Here is a 20,962-nt window from a genome sequence, read left to right as displayed (position 1 = left end):
CCATCATGTGAACCTTTTTCTTACATATTTTATAATTTATTCTTTTGGATTTTCTAGATAGTTGTGTCATCTGCAACTGCATGATTTTTTTTTTCAGTATATGGATCTTTCGGTTTTTTTGATATTGAATTGGCTAGAACTTCAGAGCAGTCTCAATTAATAATGGTAATAGCAGACATCTTGTCCTCACTATAATGCCTGTGATGTTTTATTATCAGGTATGTTTCTGGTTACGTTATTATTTTGAGATAGAACTACTAGAATGTAATAAGCTCCATGAGAGCAGAGTTCTTTTGGTTTTGTTAACTGCTGTATTCCCAGCATATAAATTTGATCCTAGTATGTCTTAGGCTCTCAAATATTTATTGACTCTTCTTCCATTCTTGGTATATTAATATATATCAAGAGTGGATGTTGAATTTAATCAAGCACCCTTTTGATATCTGTTGAAATTACTGTTTAATTATGGTATATTATTTGAATAGGGTGCTGGATTTCTGAAAATATACTCCTAAGTGATATTTAGTTATTCAGCACTATTTTTGAGCAATTAAATTCTAGGCTCTGGTACTATGCCAGCAAATAAGACGAAGTCCCTACTCTCATGGAGCTTAATTCTAGGTAATTTAACTTTGCAGTAAATGCTATGAATAAGATGAGTATAGAAAATAGAACAAAGAGGATCAGGAAAGTTATTTTAATAGGGTGGTCAAGTAAGGCCTTTCTGGGGAGGTTATATTTGAGCTGACACCTGAATGATGAAAAGGAATAACGAATGTGCACATTTAAGGGGAATGCGTTTTAGGCAGAGGGAATGATGTTGCTCTGTATGATACTCTGGTGTTGTCTCCTTGTTAGGCTTTGATTTCAAGCATATGCTGGCTTTATAAAATGACTGACTTGATAAAATGAGTTGAGAAGCCTAGATAGCATAGATTTTAAAGAAAGCACTTGAAAACTTATTTCTGCCTGTTCTTTATTGACTTCTTCATGGTTTCCCCATTATTCATAATCTATTTGTTGATAAGCTTTCTTAGAAGATGCTTTTTTCTTAGAGATTTCCAGGTTATTTAGCATAGGCTATACAAAGCAGCATATCATTTACTCTCTTCTGTGTCTGTTCTATTATCCTCTCTTCTCATTGTTTTTATTATGCTTATTTTCCTTTTTTAAAAACAAGACTTGCTGGAGACTAGTTTATTTTATTTGTTTTGTTTATAAAAAGCTCTTATATTTATCAGTTCCTTTTTTCTGTTTATTAAGCAAAATCTCTCTTTAATGTATTTTTTCATACTTTTGTAGGTTTACGTTCCTTTTTTTAGCATTATGATTTTTGCAGCTTTATTTGTACTCTTTCTTGCATTTAAGGCTGTGAATTTTCTTCTGAAACTGTATTTTAAAAGTTTTTCATTTTCTTCTTTGGCCCAAGAGTTATTTAGAAACATATTTGGAATTCCTAGTAGCTTGTTTTTTTTTGTTTATCCTTTTCATATTAATCTTTCATTTTATTTATATAATTTAATATTTATATATTAAGGTCCTTGTCATTTAATAACATTATAAAATATATATATTTTTAAAAAATTAAATTCTTAAAATTTAGAGAAAAATATAGAGATAAAAGGAGCCACCATGTACCTACTATCCAGCTCCTGAAAGCAGGCATTTTGCAATACTTGTTTCAAATTTCTCTTAAACAAATATAGATAAAATTGAAGCCCCCATTGTCAGTTGCTTGCATGTCATCCTGTCTGCACCCCCTCCCTTTCTTTCCCTTCTTTCCTAGAAGTAACCACTATCGACAACAGTGGTTGTCAAGGAATGTGTTTTTTGTGGGATGAAGGTTTGGTGTCTGTATTCAATCAAGCTTATTAAATGTACAATTAAAATCTGCTGTTTCTTTTTTTTCTGGTTACTTAATAAGACTACTTGACATGATGAACTTGAATGTGGTTTTATAGATTTCTTTATTTTTCATTGGTAATATCTTTGTTTTTTCCTGATTACAAAACCAATACATGTCTACAAACAATTTAAGAGTTTATAAAGTTGAAAATTAAAGTTCTTAATAACCATACTTGAGTTAACTACTTTTGATGTTTTAGTATATTATATGTCCTTCCAGACTTTCTTATATATACACCTCTGCTTAGTGTGCTGATAATACTAACTTTCCCAATGTTAATAACAAATATATCAAAGAGAATGCTTTTCTATATGCTGTGGGAAGACAGTACATGGTGCAAATAAAATGCATTAATAAATTCTGTGTTTATTTGGTGGGGGAGATGTTCTAACTTTTATATAGTTTGACTACTTTATTTGATGCATGAAGACCCGTGGCCATTAGAACTTTCTTGTAATAACATATCCTTTGTTAATATCAGATGATGCTTTTTACTTTAAATTCTAATTTGGTTTATTACTATTGCTGCCCCTGCTTTATTTATTTATTGTTTTACAACTAATCTGGTATAATGTCAGCCATGCTTTAACATGAAATGACGTATAGAAATATTAAAAACTTGTTGCAAAAATACCCATGCACCCACACAGGAAAAGAATTCCAGTGTTAAGAAGAAAATGCTCACCCTTAATCCCATCATTTCATGGATAGCTAGTGTTAAATTTTAGTGTATATCCTTTCAGACTATTTTTGTTAGTTTATATGGCTATATAGGTTTAAATATAATTTTCTTGTTACACAAATGGGATTATGCTATATTTACATTTTTTCACTTTTAGTAACTCATAAAAATAATACATAAAGATAACTGTCATTTGAAGACATACAGATGGTGGCCAATAGGCACATGAAAAGATGCTCAACATCACTAATTATTAGAGAAATGCAAATCAAAACTGCAATGAGGTACTATCTTACACCGGTCAGAATGGCTATCATTAAAAAATCTACAAAAAACAAATGCTGGAGAGGGTGTGGAGAAAAGGGAACCTCCTACACTGTTGGTGGGAATGTAAGTTGGTGCAGTCACTGTGGAAAACAATGTGCAGTCACTGTGGAAAACAATGTGGAGTTTCCTCAGAAAACTAAAAATAGAATTACTGTGCGATCTAGCAATCCCATTCCTGGGTCCATATCCAGATAAAACTATAATTCAGAAAGATGCATGCACCCCTGTGTTCATAAGCAGCACTATTCACAATAGCCAAGAAACAACCTAAATGTCCATTGACAGATAAATGGATAAAGAAGATGTTGTGTATATATACAATGGGATACTACTCAGCCATAAAAAAGAATGAAATAATGCCATTTGCAGCAACATGAAGTTCAAACAAAGCCTAAGATTAAATATGAAAAAAATCCTGCTCAGATCATTTGCCTACCACTGTTTCTCAGTCCTACACACCCAACATAGCAATATTAACAATTTCTTTTGCTTTTTTCCCAGATATTTTTGTGCCTGTCTAAAAATATGTATATTTTTCTCCAAAGAGCTTCTATTTATATGGACTGTATCTATTGATATCTATTACCATATGACAAATTAAAACTGAAATTGTTCTGTTTATTAATTCACTTTAAAAATAATAAACTCGGGATTTCCCTGGTGGCGCAGTGGTTAAGAATCCGCCTGGCAGTGCAGGGGACATCGGTTTGATCTCTGGTCTGGAGGATCCCACATGCCGCGGAGCAACTAAGCCTGTGCTCCACAACTGCTGAGCCCGTGCTCTAGAGCCCGTGCTCTGCAACAAGAGAAGCCACCACAATGAGAAGCCCGCATACTGCAATGAAGAGTAGCCCCCGCTCGCCGCAACTAGTGAAAGTCTCACGCAGCAACGAAGACCAAATGCCAAAAATTTTTTTTAAATAATAATAAATAAATAAACTCATTACATGTTAACATTAATGTTTGCAGACTTTTTTGTCTGGCTTAATAGAAAACAGCTGGATTTTCATGTTCACTCCTGCTTGTAATCTTTTGTGATACGTAGTTTTAGTTGAAGTATGTGAAGAAAATCTGGCTTCACCCAGGTATGTAGTTTACCATTTTAACCATTTTTAAGTGGCATTACAATTTAGTGGCATTAATTTAATTACATATACATTGTTGTTCAACAGTTACCACTATCCATCTTTTTTTTTTTAATTTATTTTTGGCTACATTGGGTCTTTGTTGCTGCGCGTGGGCTTTCTCTAGTTGTGGTGAGCAGGGGCTACCCTTCGTTGTGGTGTGCGTGCTTCTCATTGTGGTGGCTTCTCGTTGTGGAGCACAGGCTCTAGGCGTGCGGACTTCAGTAGTTGTGGTGCGCGGGCTCAGTAGCTGTGGCACAGGGATTTAGTTGCTCCGTGGCATGTGGGATCTTCCCGGACCAGGGATTGAATGTCCCCTGCATTGGCAGGCAGATTCTTAACCACTGCGCCACCAGGGAAGTCCCACCACTATCCATCTTTAGAACTTTTTCATCGTCCCAAACTGAAACTCTATACGCATTAAACAATTACTTCCCATTACTGTCTCCACCCAACCTCTGGTAACCACAACTCTTTCTGTCACTATAAAATTTGACTATTCTAGATACGCATATAAGTGGAATCAGACAATATTTGTCTTTTCGTGTCTGGCTTATTTCACTTAGCATAACGTTTTCAAGATTTATCCATGTCACAACGTGTATCAATACTTTATTTTTTATTATCAAATAATATTCCTTGTATGAATCTACCACAATATCTTTATCCATTCATCAGTTGATAAACATTTGGATTGTTTCCCCTTTCAGTTCTTGTCATTAATGTTGCAGTGGATATTAGTGTACAAGTTTTTGTGTGGACATATGTTTTCATTTCTCTTGGGTATATATCTAGGAGTGGAATTGCTGAATCATATGATAACTATGTTTAACCTTTTGAAGAACTGCCAGACTGCTTCCAAAGAGGCTACACTATTTTACACTCCCAGCAATGGTATATGATGGTTCCAATTTTTCCACATCCTCACCTACAACTTGTAACATCTGTCTTTTATTATATTACAGTCATTCTAGTGGTTATGAAGTAGTATCTTGTGATTTTGATATGCATTTTTCTGATAGCTAATAATGTAGTACATCTTTTTATATACTTCTTGGTCATTTGTTTATCTCCTTTGGAGAGATGTCTATTCAAATCCTTTGCCCATTTTTAAATTGGATTGTTTGTCTTTTTAATGATGAGTTGTAAAAGTTCTTTATATATACTGTAGATACTAGATGACCCTTATCAGATATATGATTTGTAAATATTTTCTCCCATTCTGTGGGGTTGTCTTTTGACTCTATGTTAGTGTCCTTTGATGCACAAAAGTTTTCAGTTGTGATGAAGTCCAGTTATCTATTTTTTTCTCTTATTGCTTGTGCTTTTAGTGTCTTATCTAAGAAACCATTGCCTAATCCAAGGTCACAAGATTTTCACCTGTGTTTTCTTTGGAGTTTTATAATTTCAGCTCTTATATTTAAATCTTTGATGTATTTTGAGTTAGTTTTTGTATATAGTGTGATTTAGGGGGTCAGCTTCATTATTTTGCATGTGAATATCCAGTTGTCTCAGCCTCATTTGTTGAAAGACTATTCTTTCCCCATTGAATTGTGTCTTAATATTTGAAAACATGAAACCTACAGGACTACATGAAGTTAGCCATATGGCAAAGTTTAAAGCCAACTGTCAAGGTTGGAGGGCACACAAGTCCTCCAAAAGACCACCCTCACTTTTTTTTTAATTAATTAATTAATTTTATTTATTCATTCATTTATGGCTGCGTTGGGTCTTCGTTGCTGCCCGTGGGCTTTCTCTAGTTGTGTTGAGAGGGGGCTACTCTTTTGTTGTGGTGCGCAGGCTTCTCATTGTGGTGGCTTCTCTAGTTGCGGAGCATGGGCTCTAGGCGCACGGACTTCAGTAGTTGTGGCACATGGGCTCAGTAGTTGTGGCTCGCGGGCTCTAGAGTGCAGGCTCAGTAGTTGTGGCGCACGGGCTTAGTTACTCCGTGGCATGTGGGATCTTCCCGGACCAGGGCTTGAACCTGTGTCCCCTGCACTGGCAGGCGGAATCTTAACTACTATGCCAGCAGGGAAGTCCCTACCCTCACTTCTGACAGCAACTGCAAGTTCAAGGTGTTCCTAAAACCACCTTCAGGTTTGATAATTCACTAGAAGAGCTCACCGAAAGGTATTATAACTCATGGTTACAGTGTATTACAGGGAAAGGATACAGATTAAAATCAGCTAATGAAAGAGACACTTAGTGCAGAGTCTTGAGTTCCAAACACAAAGATTCCTTACTTCTCTCATGGAATCAGGACATGTTACACTCCTGGCACAAGTGTGTGACAATATGCATGAAGTATTACCAACCAGGGAAGCTCACCTCAGCTTCAGTGTCCAGAGTTTTCACTGGGGCTTCATTACATAGGCATGATTGATTTGATTGGTTGCCTATGTAATTGAACTCAGTCTCTAGGTTGACTGATACTGCATTACCCAAAATCCCCAGCCTAAATTAAATGGTTGGTCTTTCTAGGGTGGTCAGCCCTACCCTAGGTTCCCATAGCAAAGATACTCTTATCAGGTGTGACATAGATTATCTCCAGAAGTCGAAGGCAGAGATCAGACCTCCTCTTGTGTAAGGCCAAATTTTTTTACTACAGTGGGACAAATATCCATTTTCAGGGGCAGAGTTAGGAAAGGAATGAGACTTTTTACTGAAGATCGTCTGTCTGCCAGGAATTATATTAGAATCTTTGTGTATGGTCACCTCATTAATTTTTCAAATTAACCCTGAGAAGTATTGTTTCTTCATTTTGCACATGAAAAACTGAGGCACAGAATCCAAGCAATTCTTCTGAGTGCTGGAGCTAGGATTCAGACCTAAGTTTCTCTGCTCCAAAGCCAAGCCTTCCATCAAACACCAACCATCAGGATTGCTCCATTGCACAGCTCTGGGGACACAGTCTGCTTTGCTGTGTTCTCTGTGGATGGTTTTCCTTACGCTTGTACAGTGAAGCACGTTGTATCCCAGCCACCCTAAATAACACATACCATCTTAATAAAAGCAGTGAGCTTCCAGACAAGTTCCTAGTACTCCTCTACTGTGTATGAATTCTGGAGCCATCACCACACATTGCCTCCCACCATAGCAAGTTAAAGAAAGGTTCATGATTATATACTCCCTGATGACCTATTTCGAAACACCAGCAATGGTTGTCTCATCTCTTCTAGGTTGATTTGAGCATCACTGAAGTTCTTGCTATTCTTTTCTTCTCAGGCTGCTGTACAGGACAGATTGAACGAGCAAGAGGGTGTACCAAGTGTTTTCAACCCACCACCATCCCGACCCTTGCAAGTTAATACAGCCGACCACAGGATCTACAGCTATGTTGTTTCAAGACCACAACCAAGGGCAAGTTATTTCATAGCTGGAATTTCTCCCTTTTTTATTTTAAAAGTTCTTTCACTTGCTTATGTTGATCTCTGTATGATAGGAACAAAAGGAATATTCAGAATATAAAGCTGTTAGCTTGACCTAGCTCCTTGGTAGGTTTATTGGGTTTATCATTTTTCCTTTATTCCTTAATGAACCAATGAAAGTATCCTTTTTTTTCCTGTTTCCATGCCAGTTATTTGAAGAGTTTTCTGTGCCTTGTTTATAGCACTTCATCTACATGTATTTACATGTCTAAAAATGTTTGCTATGTGTTTAATAGATCTTCCACTCTTAAGTTAGAGTGTTTACTGAATTCTTTGTTGCTTCATTTTACTTAATTTTAAGCTACTTCTAGGAAAGTACTTGTAATCTCTGTGGGAGAAATTAGTCTTGAAGGGCTAGCAGCGAGGAGGTGGTTCAGTTAAATTCAGCAAGCACTTAAGAGTGTTCCAAGGTCCTTTATATTTTGCTGTTGGGGATCTAGAGATGAATAAAGAGGCATTCTTCCCTCTTCAAATTATTCAGTCAAATTAGGGAAGTCAGGTGTATATACTGATAGTGAACACTCCAGAGAACTTTTTGGAGTTTCTTATTCTTGGAGTTACACTCACCTCTTATAATTGGATTTAGAATTTACTCCATCACTCCTTTTTGTGGAGTACTTGATAATGTTTTAAAAATAGTTTCTAAGTAGATGTTTTGGGGTATTCTGAAGTAGAACAGCACAGATTCCTAGAGCAATTATATGATTCAAGGAGTAGTTCTAGGGAATTCCCTGGCGGTCCAGTGGTTAGGACTCCACTTTCAGTGCTGAGGGCCCAGGTTCAATCCCTGGTCAAGGAACTAAGATCCTGCAAGCCGTGTGGTGTGGCCAAAAAAAAAAAAAAAAAAGAAAAAGAAAACTTTTTTCTTTTTTAAATTAAAAAAAAAAGGAGTAGTTCTGTATGTGTCCAATGTTTCTCCAGTTGTTTTGGGCTTGAATGTGTTTGGGACCCTAATGTCCACTAATGGGGCTCCAGAGCTCTAGAGCTCCCTGGCCATGGACACAGAGGGTCTCAGATTAACACAATATACCGTGTAAGAAATGTTTTGTAAGCTATAGAGCCCTATATATTTGCTAATTAATAATAAGAGCAGCAGTAATCAACACTGTTAAAATAATAATTAAGAGTATTACCAAGATTAGCAGCTGTTTGGAGATTTATAATTGTGGTTAATATAATTATTTGTTATTTATATACAAATGTTCAAGGTAGCAGTAGTGGTTATCTTTCTTGTTATTTCTATATACCACATTTTAATATATTAAGTCTAAAAAGGAAAGAATGAATATTTATGATTTAGAGAGGAAAACTTGCAACTGAATTTGACAGCTAATGTATGTAAGTAGCTGCAGAATAAGTGTTCAAGCAAATTTAATACAAAAATTATTGTATAAAAGAAAAATATAATAGTATTAGATGAAGTGAGGTCAAAGGTAGTTGGTTTTTAAGAAGGATGAGGTGGGCCAGGAAAAGGGAACCTTGTTTTGCAGAGGGAGAAATTACAAGAAAAGGACAAAAAAGAATGTAAATCTTAACTAGCAATTAAGGTATTAGGGATTGAGAGAATGATATCTAACTTTGTTTTTGGAATTTCAGGGGCTGCTTGGATGGGGTTATTACTTGATAATGCTTCCATTCCGGTTTACCTATTATACAATACTTGATATATTTAGGTATGTACCTTTGTATGTATGTGTTAGTAGTAACAAGGTAGACGTTGGAACTGAAACATAGACCAGAATAAGGTTTATGCTCTATCAATTTTGGCTGCCAGTTTGTCATCAGATTGAATACTTTTCCTGAAGTATTCATATAGCATGAAAATATTTTCGGTTTTTCAGACATAACAACAGATGTTATCATTTTCACAAATAAGTCTGCCTCCCTATCCCACATGTTTGTCCCCCTACATTCCCTAGTTAATCTTCACACCCTTTCCTTTCCAACCTCTGTTATCTTTACTAGCTTCACACTCCTTGTAACTTTTACCCTAAATCATTTTACAACTCATAATTCCAACAAATTCTTTTGCTCTGAGATGACCTACTTTCTTCTAGATTCCTCCTATAACAATTTCACCATTCTAGACACACCTTCTGTACATTTTCCTCTGTCCTGGCAACCCATAGGTTGCTGGCACTGGAACCCTTCCATATGTGTTCCCCCTTGCTTCACACTTTCACCTTTCTTCTTAATTCCTTCATGTACCATTTGGAGAGCTCAGCACAGGAAGCTACAGAAAGGCTGGAAAATGTCAAGGGGCCCAAGTTTCTGGCACATCAGACTTGGGGTGTCTGGTCTGGAACTCAGTAGTAGATGAACCCACACCTAGACTTCATGGAGAACTAAAATGTTTTATGGGCATCCATGCCAACAGATGGAACCTTGCATACAGGGCATTCTATACCTTCCTCTAAATATGGGCTAATCTTTGCCTTGCTCTAGGGAGCAGAGCCTGAAGGTAAGGACCCAGCAGCTGCAGAGGATCAGACAATACCTAAGAATGGGCATGTAAAAACCTTTAAAATCATAATGAAGTCTTAGTTGATATCTGTATTTTTTTTAAAAAGCTGATTGTCCTAAATTGTGTTGGCCATTGGAATATATTGTAATGAGAAATAAAAAAATTAAAACCTTTATCCATTCATCAAAATTTGAAAACTTAAAGAGTAATAAGATAATCCTAAAATACTTGACTTCAGAGAAAGTTATCAAAACATTAATCTTCTTAAGGATTTCTAATCACTCCCTCACATACACAGCTTCTTACTTTTGTTTTTAATTTGCTCTGGAATGTTTGTGTCAATGAGTTTGATTTGATTACTCAGGAGAAATTCCAAGTGAAATCATGTTTATATGGGGAATTTGTTAAGGGGATAAGGAATTGGCTCGATATTTGGTAAGGAAGGTATCATAGTTTAGTCAGCTTTTCTATGCTGATATTTCTTTAAGTATATGAATATTGTTTGCTTTCTTTGGGAAAAAATATGCATGGCATGTGTTACTAATTTTAATCCAACTGTATCATCCAAGTAACTTATTTAATGTTACATAGCACATTGACTTATCAAGCCCCTGCTCCTTTGCCTTTTATGGAAACCCAGAGGATAAATAACTGGTACTATACAAATGTGATAAGATGGGCTCTTTAGAAACAGATGTGTGGTACCGTCTTTAACCTTACAGTAACTGCCAGGTCTCCAACTCTGCCAGTGTTGTCTAGATCCATTTTATAACTTCCTCCATGGATGCTATCAACCATAAATCACTGAGCAGAATTTACTTGCCCCGTTGAAGAGCAAGTCAGTCATGACTGCAAGTTTGGATTTGAAGTTCTTGTCCATAATTTGAATAGTTTGGGAATGTGGACTCATAATTCAAAATCCCAGGAGAACAGAAAGGAAAGGGAGAGGCAAGTAGAAGAACCAGAAAGAGATACAGCTCTGTTCTAGAATAGCACTAATAGAACTTTCTGTGATGATGGAAATGTTCTATATCTGCAGTGTCTAGTGTGGAAGCCACTAGCCACATGTGGCTGTTGAGCACTTGAAATGTGGCTGGTGTGAGTGAGGAAGTGAATTTTTAAAATTGTATTTAATTAAATTAATTTTCTTGGTAATTTAGATAGCCACATGTGGCTCGTGGCTGCTGTTTTAGACAGTGCCGTTATGGAGAGTCTGGGGACACAGCCTGACCTGTGATCTTTTTGGATATTGCGTCTTCCTTTCCCAATTCTTATAGCCCTAAATTTTTCTGCAAAAAGCACTCAAGATTTGTTTAGGCCAGTGTTGGAATTTATAATTCTAGTAATTTGCATTCTTCTTAAGCAGACAGTGGTGTAACACTTGCTGCTTTGTGGCTTTTGAGCTAGCCTGTACTCTCAGGTTTGATGGTCCACTCACAGACCGTTCACCTCCCTTTGCTGCCATGCCCATGGCTCTGCTATAGGAATCTTTACAAACTGGCCCACTCCATATGCACTACAGTAAGCCGATTCATGTGATATTTATTCCTTCCTCCCCAGGTTTGCTCTTCGTTTTATACGGCCTGACCCTCGCAGCCGGGTCACTGACCCCGTTGGGGACATTGTTTCATTTATGCACTCTTTTGAAGAGAAATATGGGAGGGCACACCCTGTCTTCTACCAGGGAACGTACAGCCAGGTCAGTGCCACAAACCATATAGATGCCAATTTATTGATATGATTCTATCCTCAAAGGAAAGCATAGCTTAGCACTGATCATGTCATTCTTTGATTCAGAAACTTTAAATAGCTTTTTATTGCTTACACAAAAAGAGACCAAGCCCTTTAGCTGGGCCCTCCTTGATCTAATCCCAACCTCCTTTTGAGGTCTTTCCTGCATAACTTATTTCCCTATACCCTAGGTTCCAGCTGACCATTCCCTTAACATACTCTGTACTTTCCCACCTCTGTGCCTTTGCTTTTGATTTACTGTTTCCTCTATCTAGAATGCCTTCCTCACATTTTTGCTAATTGGAATCTTGCCCATCCTTCACCAGCTCATGTCACTCCCCTCTTGTACCCTTTCCTAATTGTTGCGCCCTACCCTGCCTACTTGCAATCTAAAATAGTAGTCTTTCCTTTTGTACTTTCATAGTGGTTTTCTTTTTTTTTAAACGTTATAGCAATTTCACATTCTTCCTTATTTTATAGTTGTTTGTGTTAATGTCTTATCTCCTGTATCAGACTGCAAGCTCCTCCTTATAGGCAAAACCTAAGTCTTGTATCCCTCGCAGAATTGAATAAGGGGATAGACCATAGACTCAAAGCAACACATCTAATTCAACCCAAGCCACGCAGACATTCGACTGTTGTTACCTCTCAGGGAGCAAAAATTAGGAGTTCTATGGGTGTTGGGCATAGCTCTAGTTTACCAGAGAAAAATGTAGAAGTAACACCTTATGCCTGAGGGTGGTTCTGCAGCCTCCAGGATTCCTGGATCTATCTGGAGAAAGAGAAAAATGCTTACTCTTGCTTCCTTCTGTGATTCTCCCACATCTGCTTTTTCCCACTGGCTGCTCCCACCCCCACTCAGTGAGCATTAAGCACGTACTATATGCCATGCATTGTGCTCAGTGCTAGAGATACAGACATGAATGAGATGGGCACCTCTCATACACCCTCTTTGCTGTAATCCTGAAGGTAGACCACCAATGGTCATTCAGGAAATCTTAATTAAATTGTAATGTACTTGGGATTCTGCAAATGCAAAAGCATACACAGAAATCTGGGACACTAGCCTTGTCTTTGAAGATCTTTTAAACCCCATGCTCTTTAAAATGCCCTTGGGTCCCTCAGTCCCTCATCCCTGCTTGGTATGTGGCCTTGGATCAGGCTCATCTTCGCAGTATTTTTTATGTTGTAGCTGTAAAGTGGCAAAACTCTCATCTCCCTTTTCAGGTCAGATTTTCCTGTTTACATCTTCCTTTAGATTGTGGGAACAGATGACTTTTCTGTGATTGGGTGGGGAGGGGGCCTTTTTTTGTCAGCCTGCCTACTCTTATGTGCCTGATAGAATTTAAATCCTAACAACACTAAAAACTTTTTCATTGAAGCTTGTTAGCATGGACTTTTTGTAGGGAGAGAAATGCCAGGGTTATGAAGGTAGGAACCCAGGAATTTTCTGGTTTTCTTGCTCACCTTTTTCCCTCATTTCTTCTTTTGTTCCTAAATACGTAGCTGTATCCATTAGGACCCTTAGCCTAATTAAAAGTTTGAGGCACAGTCATCATCATAATTTGTGATCTTTTGTTTCTCACAGGCACTTAATGATGCCAAACGGGAGCTTCGCTTTCTTTTGGTTTATCTTCATGGAGATGATCACCAGGACTCTGATGAGTTCTGTCGGTAAGTGGATTGATTTTTTTTTTTTTCCTCTTTTCTGATCTTATCTACTGATAATTTGTAGTAAGCAAGTTCTTCTCATGTCCTCTTCATCCCTCTCCACAGCACCACACTCTGTGCTCCTGAAGTTATTTCACTAATAAACACTAGGATGCTCTTCTGGGCATGCTCCACAAACAAACCTGAGGGATACAGGGGTAAGTCATGTTTCTTTTGCCTCATTGAGATTGTTGAGATATCTTTGGAATAATCTGGAAGGACATGCCATTTATTGCATGAGTATTCTGTGGCTGACCGATCCTCTCAGCAGTCCTGAGAGATGGGGGTTGTATTACCTCCACTTTACGGTTTAGGAAACAAGCTCAGAGAGTTTAAGCCACTGGCCCAGGATCATACAGTTAGCAAGTTTTGGAGCAAGCTCAGGTCTGTCAGGCTCTAGCCCATTCATTACAGTTAACCATTGCCAGAGCCTGTTTTGTTTTTGTTTTTGTTTTTGTTTTTTTTTTCAGAGCCTGTTTTATTTTTAAAAATACCCAGTCCTGGGGCTTCCCTGGTGGCACAGTGGTTGAGAGTCCGCCTGCCGATGCAGGGGACACGGGTTCGTGCCCCAGTCCGGGAAGATCCCACATGCCGCAGAGCGGCTGGGCCCGTGAGCCATGGCCGCTGAGCTTGCGCGTCCGGAGCCTGTGTTCCGTAACGGGAGAGGCCACAACAGTGAGAGGCCCGCGTACTGCAAAAAAAAAAAAAAAAAAAAAAAATACCCAGTCCTGGCCACCAGCTTGCCTTTAATCTTAATGAGCTTTTTACTGAAGAGTTTATTCTTGTCATCAGCAATTTTAACAGAGCTTCTTGCACAATGAGTTTGAGTACCCTGAGTGCTGATAGGGATTCAGAAAGCTCAGATCTTTGCTGACTATAACTAACTCTTAACTGCAGGTAAATATCTTTAGAAGTCAGTATAAGATATAAAGGCATCTAGTGAAGGAAAATGTAGTTACTTTGCAGCTACTTCTATTCAGCAACTTTTGAATATATACTAGCATACCAGGTGCTGTGCTAAATCCTGAGAACCAAAGATGCAGCAGATGTTTTGTCTACATCCTGGAATCCGAACTGTTATTCCTAATTGGTTTTTAAACATCTGATAAGTTCCTGCAGTATATGTTTTGCCATTCTCTTACGGCTTTGGGTGTGAGGAGTGATAGATAGAAGGAGACTAAGAATATTTTTAACAGAAGCTTAAAATCTCTTCTTTCAAATCATAAGGTAAAACAGGTAAAGCTCTGTAATTGTAAAATCTTGGTTATTTGGAAGACCAACTTTCTAAACTCCTTCAGAACAGAAAAGCTAGCCCTTTTTTAGTGGGTGGGGGCAGGTGGGACATAGGAAAAGGGGATAAGGAAGGGATTGGATGAGAGGAACAAAAGACAAGGAAGATGATGGTGGAGATCCTCACCAGTAACATAAAGCTTGAGACTTGCAGCCTTGTCCCCTTCGACACAGGGGGAAATTATGCTGAGCAGTAGCCAGAGTCTTTGTAGAGCCTTTTCCCTCCATCAAATAGACATTGTTCTTGAACTCTGCAGCCTGCCCTAGCATCATCATGACAACCACACCCCACCAGAAAAGCCTGTCCTACTCTAATCAAATTACCTGGGAATAGGGACACAAGTATATAACAACAACAGCAAAAAGATTGAGAAACTAGGAGGGAAAAAGGTAGGCAGGGAATAAATGACACCTCCCTTCTTTCCCAACTGAGACCAAAGCAGTTCTCTCTTGCTTGTTGTGTAAAGTCTAAGAATTAATCTGTTTTATCCCTAAGTCCTGCCCTTGATCTTTTGGGTCTTCTTTCTGTCAGTCTCACAGGCTTTAAGAGAAAACACCTATCCATTCCTGGCCATGATTATGTTGAAGGATCGGAGAATGACTGTGGTAGGACGGCTAGAAGGCCTCATTCAGCCTGATGACCTCATTAACCAGCTGACATTTATCATGGATGCAAACCAGACTTACCTGGTGTCAGAACGCCTAGAGAGGTACAGGGGAGTTCCTCTCTGGAACTGAGACGAGCTGTAGACTTGGGTGCCTTACCTGGGGCTCCACAAATCCTGACTTCTTCTCTGTTAGGCAACTTTAAAAGCCTTGTCCATTTAGTGTTAAAATATTTATATATTTTTACCTAAATAACTCCATCAGATCATCTTTTCTTGGAGATGTGATTCAAAATAAAGACAGGACTCTATGCTCAGGAATGTAAATTGTGTCATTTAAAATAGCTGAGCATGATATAAAGAACTTAAATGTAAAAAATGAGGAATGCTTATAACTTGGTTATAACTCCTCCCCCATCACATAAGTAATGTACATTAATTAATGTAGAAAATTCAGGAAACATAGAAAAGCACAGAAGAAATTTTAAATCACTCATAATCCTACCACCACTTTTAACATTCTGGGATATTTTCTTTTAATTTTATAGACACAGACACACACACTCCTACGTACATACACAATTTTTTGGAGAGAAAAAGAAATATCCCAAAATGTTACAGTGTTTTCTCTTTGATTAGTAGAACTCTGAATAAGATGTTTCTTTATTTTTCACATCTTCTAAAATGTGTGTATGTGGTTTTTTGGTTTTATGAAAGCAACATACACAAAAATGTTGTAACCCAGAAAGGTATTTACCTATAAAATATGATCCCACTGATCATTTTATGGCAATAATATTGTGTTACTTCTGTTAGGATTGGGGGGAAAGGATAGTTTTACATGGAAAGTTAAAAAGAGAGGGAAAAGCTTGCCATTTCTTTTTCTGCCAAATTAAAGTAAGAAAAGAGATGGCTCATTCAGATTCTGCATGAGAATCTGAATCCCTTATGGTAGTATTAACTGTCATCTGCCAAGATTGTCAACCTTTTTAACCCCCTAAAAAATTTCAATATAAGAAAACACAGAGCTTTGTGAGATTTATTTTTTCCCTCTATGCTTTTGATCTGTCCACAGGGAAGAACGAAACCAGACCCAGGTGCTGAGACAACAACAGGATGAGGCCTACCTGGCCTCTCTCCGGGCTGACCAGGAGAAAGAGAGAAAGAAGCGGGAGGAGCGGGAGCGGAAGCGGCGGAAGGAGGAAGAGGTGCAGCAGCAGAAGTTGGCAGAGGAGAGACGGCGGCGGGTAAGGAGCCTGTCTTTATTTACTTCTGGTGACTCTCAAACTGGTCTTTTCTCAAGTGTGAGAGAAAAAACTAGATGATAGGATTGTGAGTGATTTAAATTCTCCATGCCATTTTAATATTTACTACATTTTCACAAAAAGTATTTTTTAATTGTTTAAAAAGTTTATTAAAACAAATACAAGAGTAAGTAAAAGTTAGGCAGAAAAGCTCTGTTCCATGAAAAGTAAGTATAAATAGATAATAAGCAGTTCAATATGCTAATTCACAGCAGTAGATTTTAAGCATTCATTCTTAGTACCAGTGTTTAGCTCATCTGACATTTTATTCATCATCTTGTTTCAATATTGCCGCTTGATTATAGCCAGGGTCTTTTAGTCATTCCCTTTTTTCTAACAGTTACATACCTTAACATAGTCAATAAATAATACATGTGATGCAATAGTGTGTAATCAAATAAATATAATTTGAATTAGGGTGTTTCTGACCCTTGCCAAGAAGTTTTCTTCTGATACTGGTCATTAATTTTTCATCTGACTGCCTAGTAAACCTACATGTTGTGATTGTGTTTCTTGTTTCCTTGTTCCCTGATTGGAGCCATAGCCTCACCTTTGCTTTGTGTCTCTACAGAATTTACAAGAGGAGAAGGAAAGGAAGTTGGAGTGCCTGCCCCCGGAGCCTTCCCCTGATGACCCTGAAAGTGTCAAAATCATTTTCAAATTACCCAATGATTCTCGAGTAGAAAGACGATTCCACTTTTCACAGTCTCTAACAGTAAGGACTGCCTAAGTTGTGTGAAGTGTATGTAAAGTCTGGGCTGTGTGGGCTGTAGATATGGAAACTTTTAAAGACTCTCAAGAGTGTTATTGCTGTATCTGCTGCTCTGATGAACAGGGGAGGAAGGAGGTGGGGCAGAGAGAAGAGTGCACTGAATTATTGTAGGTTCCTTCAGGTCTAGCTGCCAACTCAAAGCAGTTACTAAGGTTTCATTTTATCATGTTTGAGCTCTGCTAAGAAGAAAAGATAGCTTACCAAGAAGTCCCACAAAAGACTTGTATGTTGGAGGTGGGAGGCTCTTCCAAGCTGCTCGACTCGCATTGGCTTTAGAATCCCACCAGAACCCCTTGCTGTGTAGAAAAAGCTCTATCCCCGCTGCCCTGGAAGGACTGGAATTACACAACTGAATATAAGTGCATGCACAGCTTGCATGCAGTTGTCACCCTTTCTTTCTACTCAGCCCATTAGAAGCCCCACTTAGTAGGGCTACCTTGGGTATCTGGTGTCCATAGGTAAATAGTGTTTGTCATTCCATAGGGATGTAGTTACAAGCAGAGACTCTCAGAGTCTCACAGAATGAAGATCAAATTCTCATTGTTCCAGTGTTAATAGGTGTGTTTCCTTGGTCAGTTTACTTAATCTGTAAGCCTCAGTTTCTTTATCTTTAAAATGGGTATAATAGTCACTCTCTAATAGGATTGTTAGGATTAAGTTCATATGTAAAGTGCTCAACATTGTGCCTGGCTCATAGTAAGCATTCAAACGCTATTGTTTTTGGTGTTTATTATCAGAAGGAAGTTCCTGTTTATATTGAGCGTTGGTAAGTTGCCTTTCCAAGTTTACAACTATAATAGATGCTGCCATTTCCCTGATCATTTGAAATATTCAAGAATAAACTACATAATAGAAATGTGGATGCTCTGTAGTCAGGTGAGGCTGGGTAGCACATTCATTACTTCTCCTGTTTAACTGGAAAACATTGGACAAGTTACAGAGTCTCTTATAGGGCCTCAGATATATCCTGCATGTAAAATGGAAATATAACCTGTCCTCTGATAACATTAAACTGAAGGTATGTCAGGCACTGTGCTAGGCACCCTAGGGGTTATGCAGGTGAGTAAAGCGTGGTTCTGGAATTCATGGAGCTTACTGGCCAGTAAGGAATGTAAGACGATTCAAAGAGCTAATTCAAAGTAAAACGTTGTGAGGCATCCTAGTGAGAGAGAAGCAATAGCTTCCTCGTTTTATTTGTTTATCGCTCATTTATACATTGATTTATATGGGGGAAGGTGCTCACATCTCTAACTTTGGATGTTTTAGTTGGGAATAACATGAATGAGCCTCACACAGGACCTAGCATGTAGTAGATGGTTTCTAAATGTTCATTCCCCTTCCTTGATGTGTTTCCTAACTACTGTTTTCTATGTGGGTATTAGCTTGCAGCCATGGTCACTGACAGTTTCTCTGTAGTATGCCCAAGCGCTTACGGAGCTTTTACTCCCCAAACTCTAATTATCATTTTGTATATGAAAAGCCTAACCAAAATTTCCTCTCTTGAGAGTTTTGGAGGAAAATCTGTTAGAATTGTGGAATAGAATAGACTTTTAGCCAAAGGGGAACCAACCCATTTGTTAAATATTTAATCCTTGTAGGCTTTTTAAATATGTTTACACTACAAGTTATTTTTTAAAGAAGAAAAAAACTTCAGATGGAGAGAAATAATTCGTAAATGGGGACAAGGATCAGATGGGAAAGAAAGAAGTGTAAGAGGAGAGGTGTATTGGCAGTGCTGGCCTTTCATTTAACATTTATAGAGTTAATAACATGTAACTGAATAGTGAGTTACAGTTTTTTAGTGCTCCTGCGGAGTTTGTGTGATCTTCTGTGAGCTCTACCATTTATAAATACTCTCAATGAGTGAATGTTCAGCAAAATGCTCAGTTTGTGTATGATGCTCAGCTCTTGACAGGTGTTAAAAGCTAGGATAAAAAAGGGTAAACTGTAGAAAAATCTCTAGCCTTCAAGAGTGAGCAGAAAAGTGGCAGCTGACTTTCTCCTGAATGAATGCATGTAAGAGAGAAACCAAATTATACTCAGCCCAGAAATCATTTTTCTATCCATTATGAACCAAAAGGGACCTGTAGAGGTGATTTCATCTGTTTCCTGATGGTATTGGTGCATTGCCAATGATAAACAGAAAATGTCAGTGTTGTATCAGTGTTGAGTATTGTCAAGCAGTGACTGAAAAGGAAGCAAGATATTTTGCCCTTTTGTAAAACGCTGTTGGGTTCATATCAAGAATACTTGGTGCAAGTCTAACTGATGCATCTCAAGAAAAGAAAAGGAGAATGAATGTTAATAGAAATTGCAAAGACAGAGAAAGGAGCTGAAAGTGATTAAGGTTGATGGACCAAAATATGAGAATTTTGTAAAATCATGAATGGATTAGGTGAAAGGAAAATGAATTTACTCCTTAAATGGATTTGTAGCAATAGCCTCTTCAGGCAGAGGGAAATAAACTTATGAGAGGTGGAACAAAAAGGAAATAGAAACAGATACCCTCAAAAAAGTAAGGGTAACTTGAATGGGGTGCTCCTGATCTTTGGGATGGACCTGAAAGAGGTTAGCAGTGCCCTTCACTGCACATCCCTTAGAGTCTTGTTAAAAACAGAATTTGAGATAAAGAGGACCATAGATCAGATCCAGGGTGCCTGTTCTTAATGTGTGGCGTTAAGAGACAGGGGAAAATAAGAATTTACCTGTACCTTGCCAGAGCCAGACCAGGGTGAAGAGGGCTTTCTCACAGAAGAGAGGTCTACGTGGAAGGTGTCAGATCTCGATCAAGTGAAGGAGGTGTGCATATGTGAGAGCACCCAGTGCAGAGAAGTCAGAGCCCAAGTGGCCTGGAGATGGGGTGGGTGTTAAATCCAGAACCAGGTAAGGAGGGTATACATGAGGAGAGGGGAATCAACTCATGGCTCTCAGTATACAGGGGGAAATAGAGATATAGATGCATATATGTATGTACACATTGTCTGGCTTTCTCCACAGAGAGTGCTTGGGAACATCAGCACCCCAATAGCAATGAACATACCTAGCACCTAGGTCGTTGTTGTTATTTATTTATTTTCTGTTTTTTCGTTTTTGGCCGCACCACACAGCATGCAAGGTCTTACCCGACCAGGGATCGAACCCATGCTCCCTGCAGTGGAAGCGTGGAATCCTAAACACTGGACCTCCAGGGAATTCCCTAGATCGTGGTTTTTAAATAGCATTGTCCATTAAGAAGAATCACGGTTCCTTGGAGAAATGGCTGATTCCAGGACTGGGACAGGGAAAATACAAGATTAGCCTGGAACACCTTGTACCACAAAGCAAGGAATTATTCAAAAAATGATGGAGACATGTCAGAAAGACGTGGAGGCCAGCTTGATTGGGCTCCTCGGACTCCATCTGAAACAGTTTGAACATTAGAACCTATTGAATAAAATAGGAAAGCATGGCTCTATATTAATATAAATAAATAAATTGAAGAAAGTTTGAAGAGCCAAATGTCTCCGTAGTCTCAGAGTACCCCCCCACAAAATACTCGTTAATAACAAAGGAGAAAAGACTAACTTAGAGTGGAGAGGCCTGGCAGGCACCATCTTAATCAAGTGGTCACAGTGGACAT

General features: G+C 38.3%; 1 protein-coding gene across 4 annotated transcripts in view; it reads left to right on the top strand.

Moving 5' to 3' along the window:
* The window catches only part of FAF2 (Fas associated factor family member 2), a 60,756-nt gene that overhangs the window by 37,557 nt on the left and 2,237 nt on the right, over positions 1-20,962 (top strand). For 3 of the 4 annotated variants that reach the window (XM_033414945.2, XM_004284834.4, XM_033414946.2), the window contains 8 exons: positions 7,265-7,399; positions 9,064-9,140; positions 11,492-11,630; positions 13,251-13,336; positions 13,439-13,530; positions 15,195-15,372; positions 16,343-16,514; positions 17,143-17,286. In XM_033414945.2, the coding sequence (XP_033270836.1) occupies positions 7,265-7,399; positions 9,064-9,140; positions 11,492-11,630; positions 13,251-13,336; positions 13,439-13,530; positions 15,195-15,372; positions 16,343-16,514; positions 17,143-17,286 (1,023 nt within the window). Of the gene's footprint in view, positions 1-7,264; positions 7,400-9,063; positions 9,141-11,491; positions 11,631-13,250; positions 13,337-13,438; positions 13,531-15,194; positions 15,373-16,342; positions 16,515-17,142; positions 17,287-20,062; positions 20,227-20,962 lie in introns of all 4 variants that reach the window. The other variant, XR_007476268.1, reaches the window with a different exon arrangement.

This window comes from Orcinus orca, chromosome 3 (assembly GCF_937001465.1).
Source record: "Orcinus orca chromosome 3, mOrcOrc1.1, whole genome shotgun sequence".
NCBI lineage: Eukaryota > Metazoa > Chordata > Mammalia > Artiodactyla > Delphinidae > Orcinus > Orcinus orca.
This window is presented reverse-complemented; position numbering and strand designations above follow the sequence as displayed.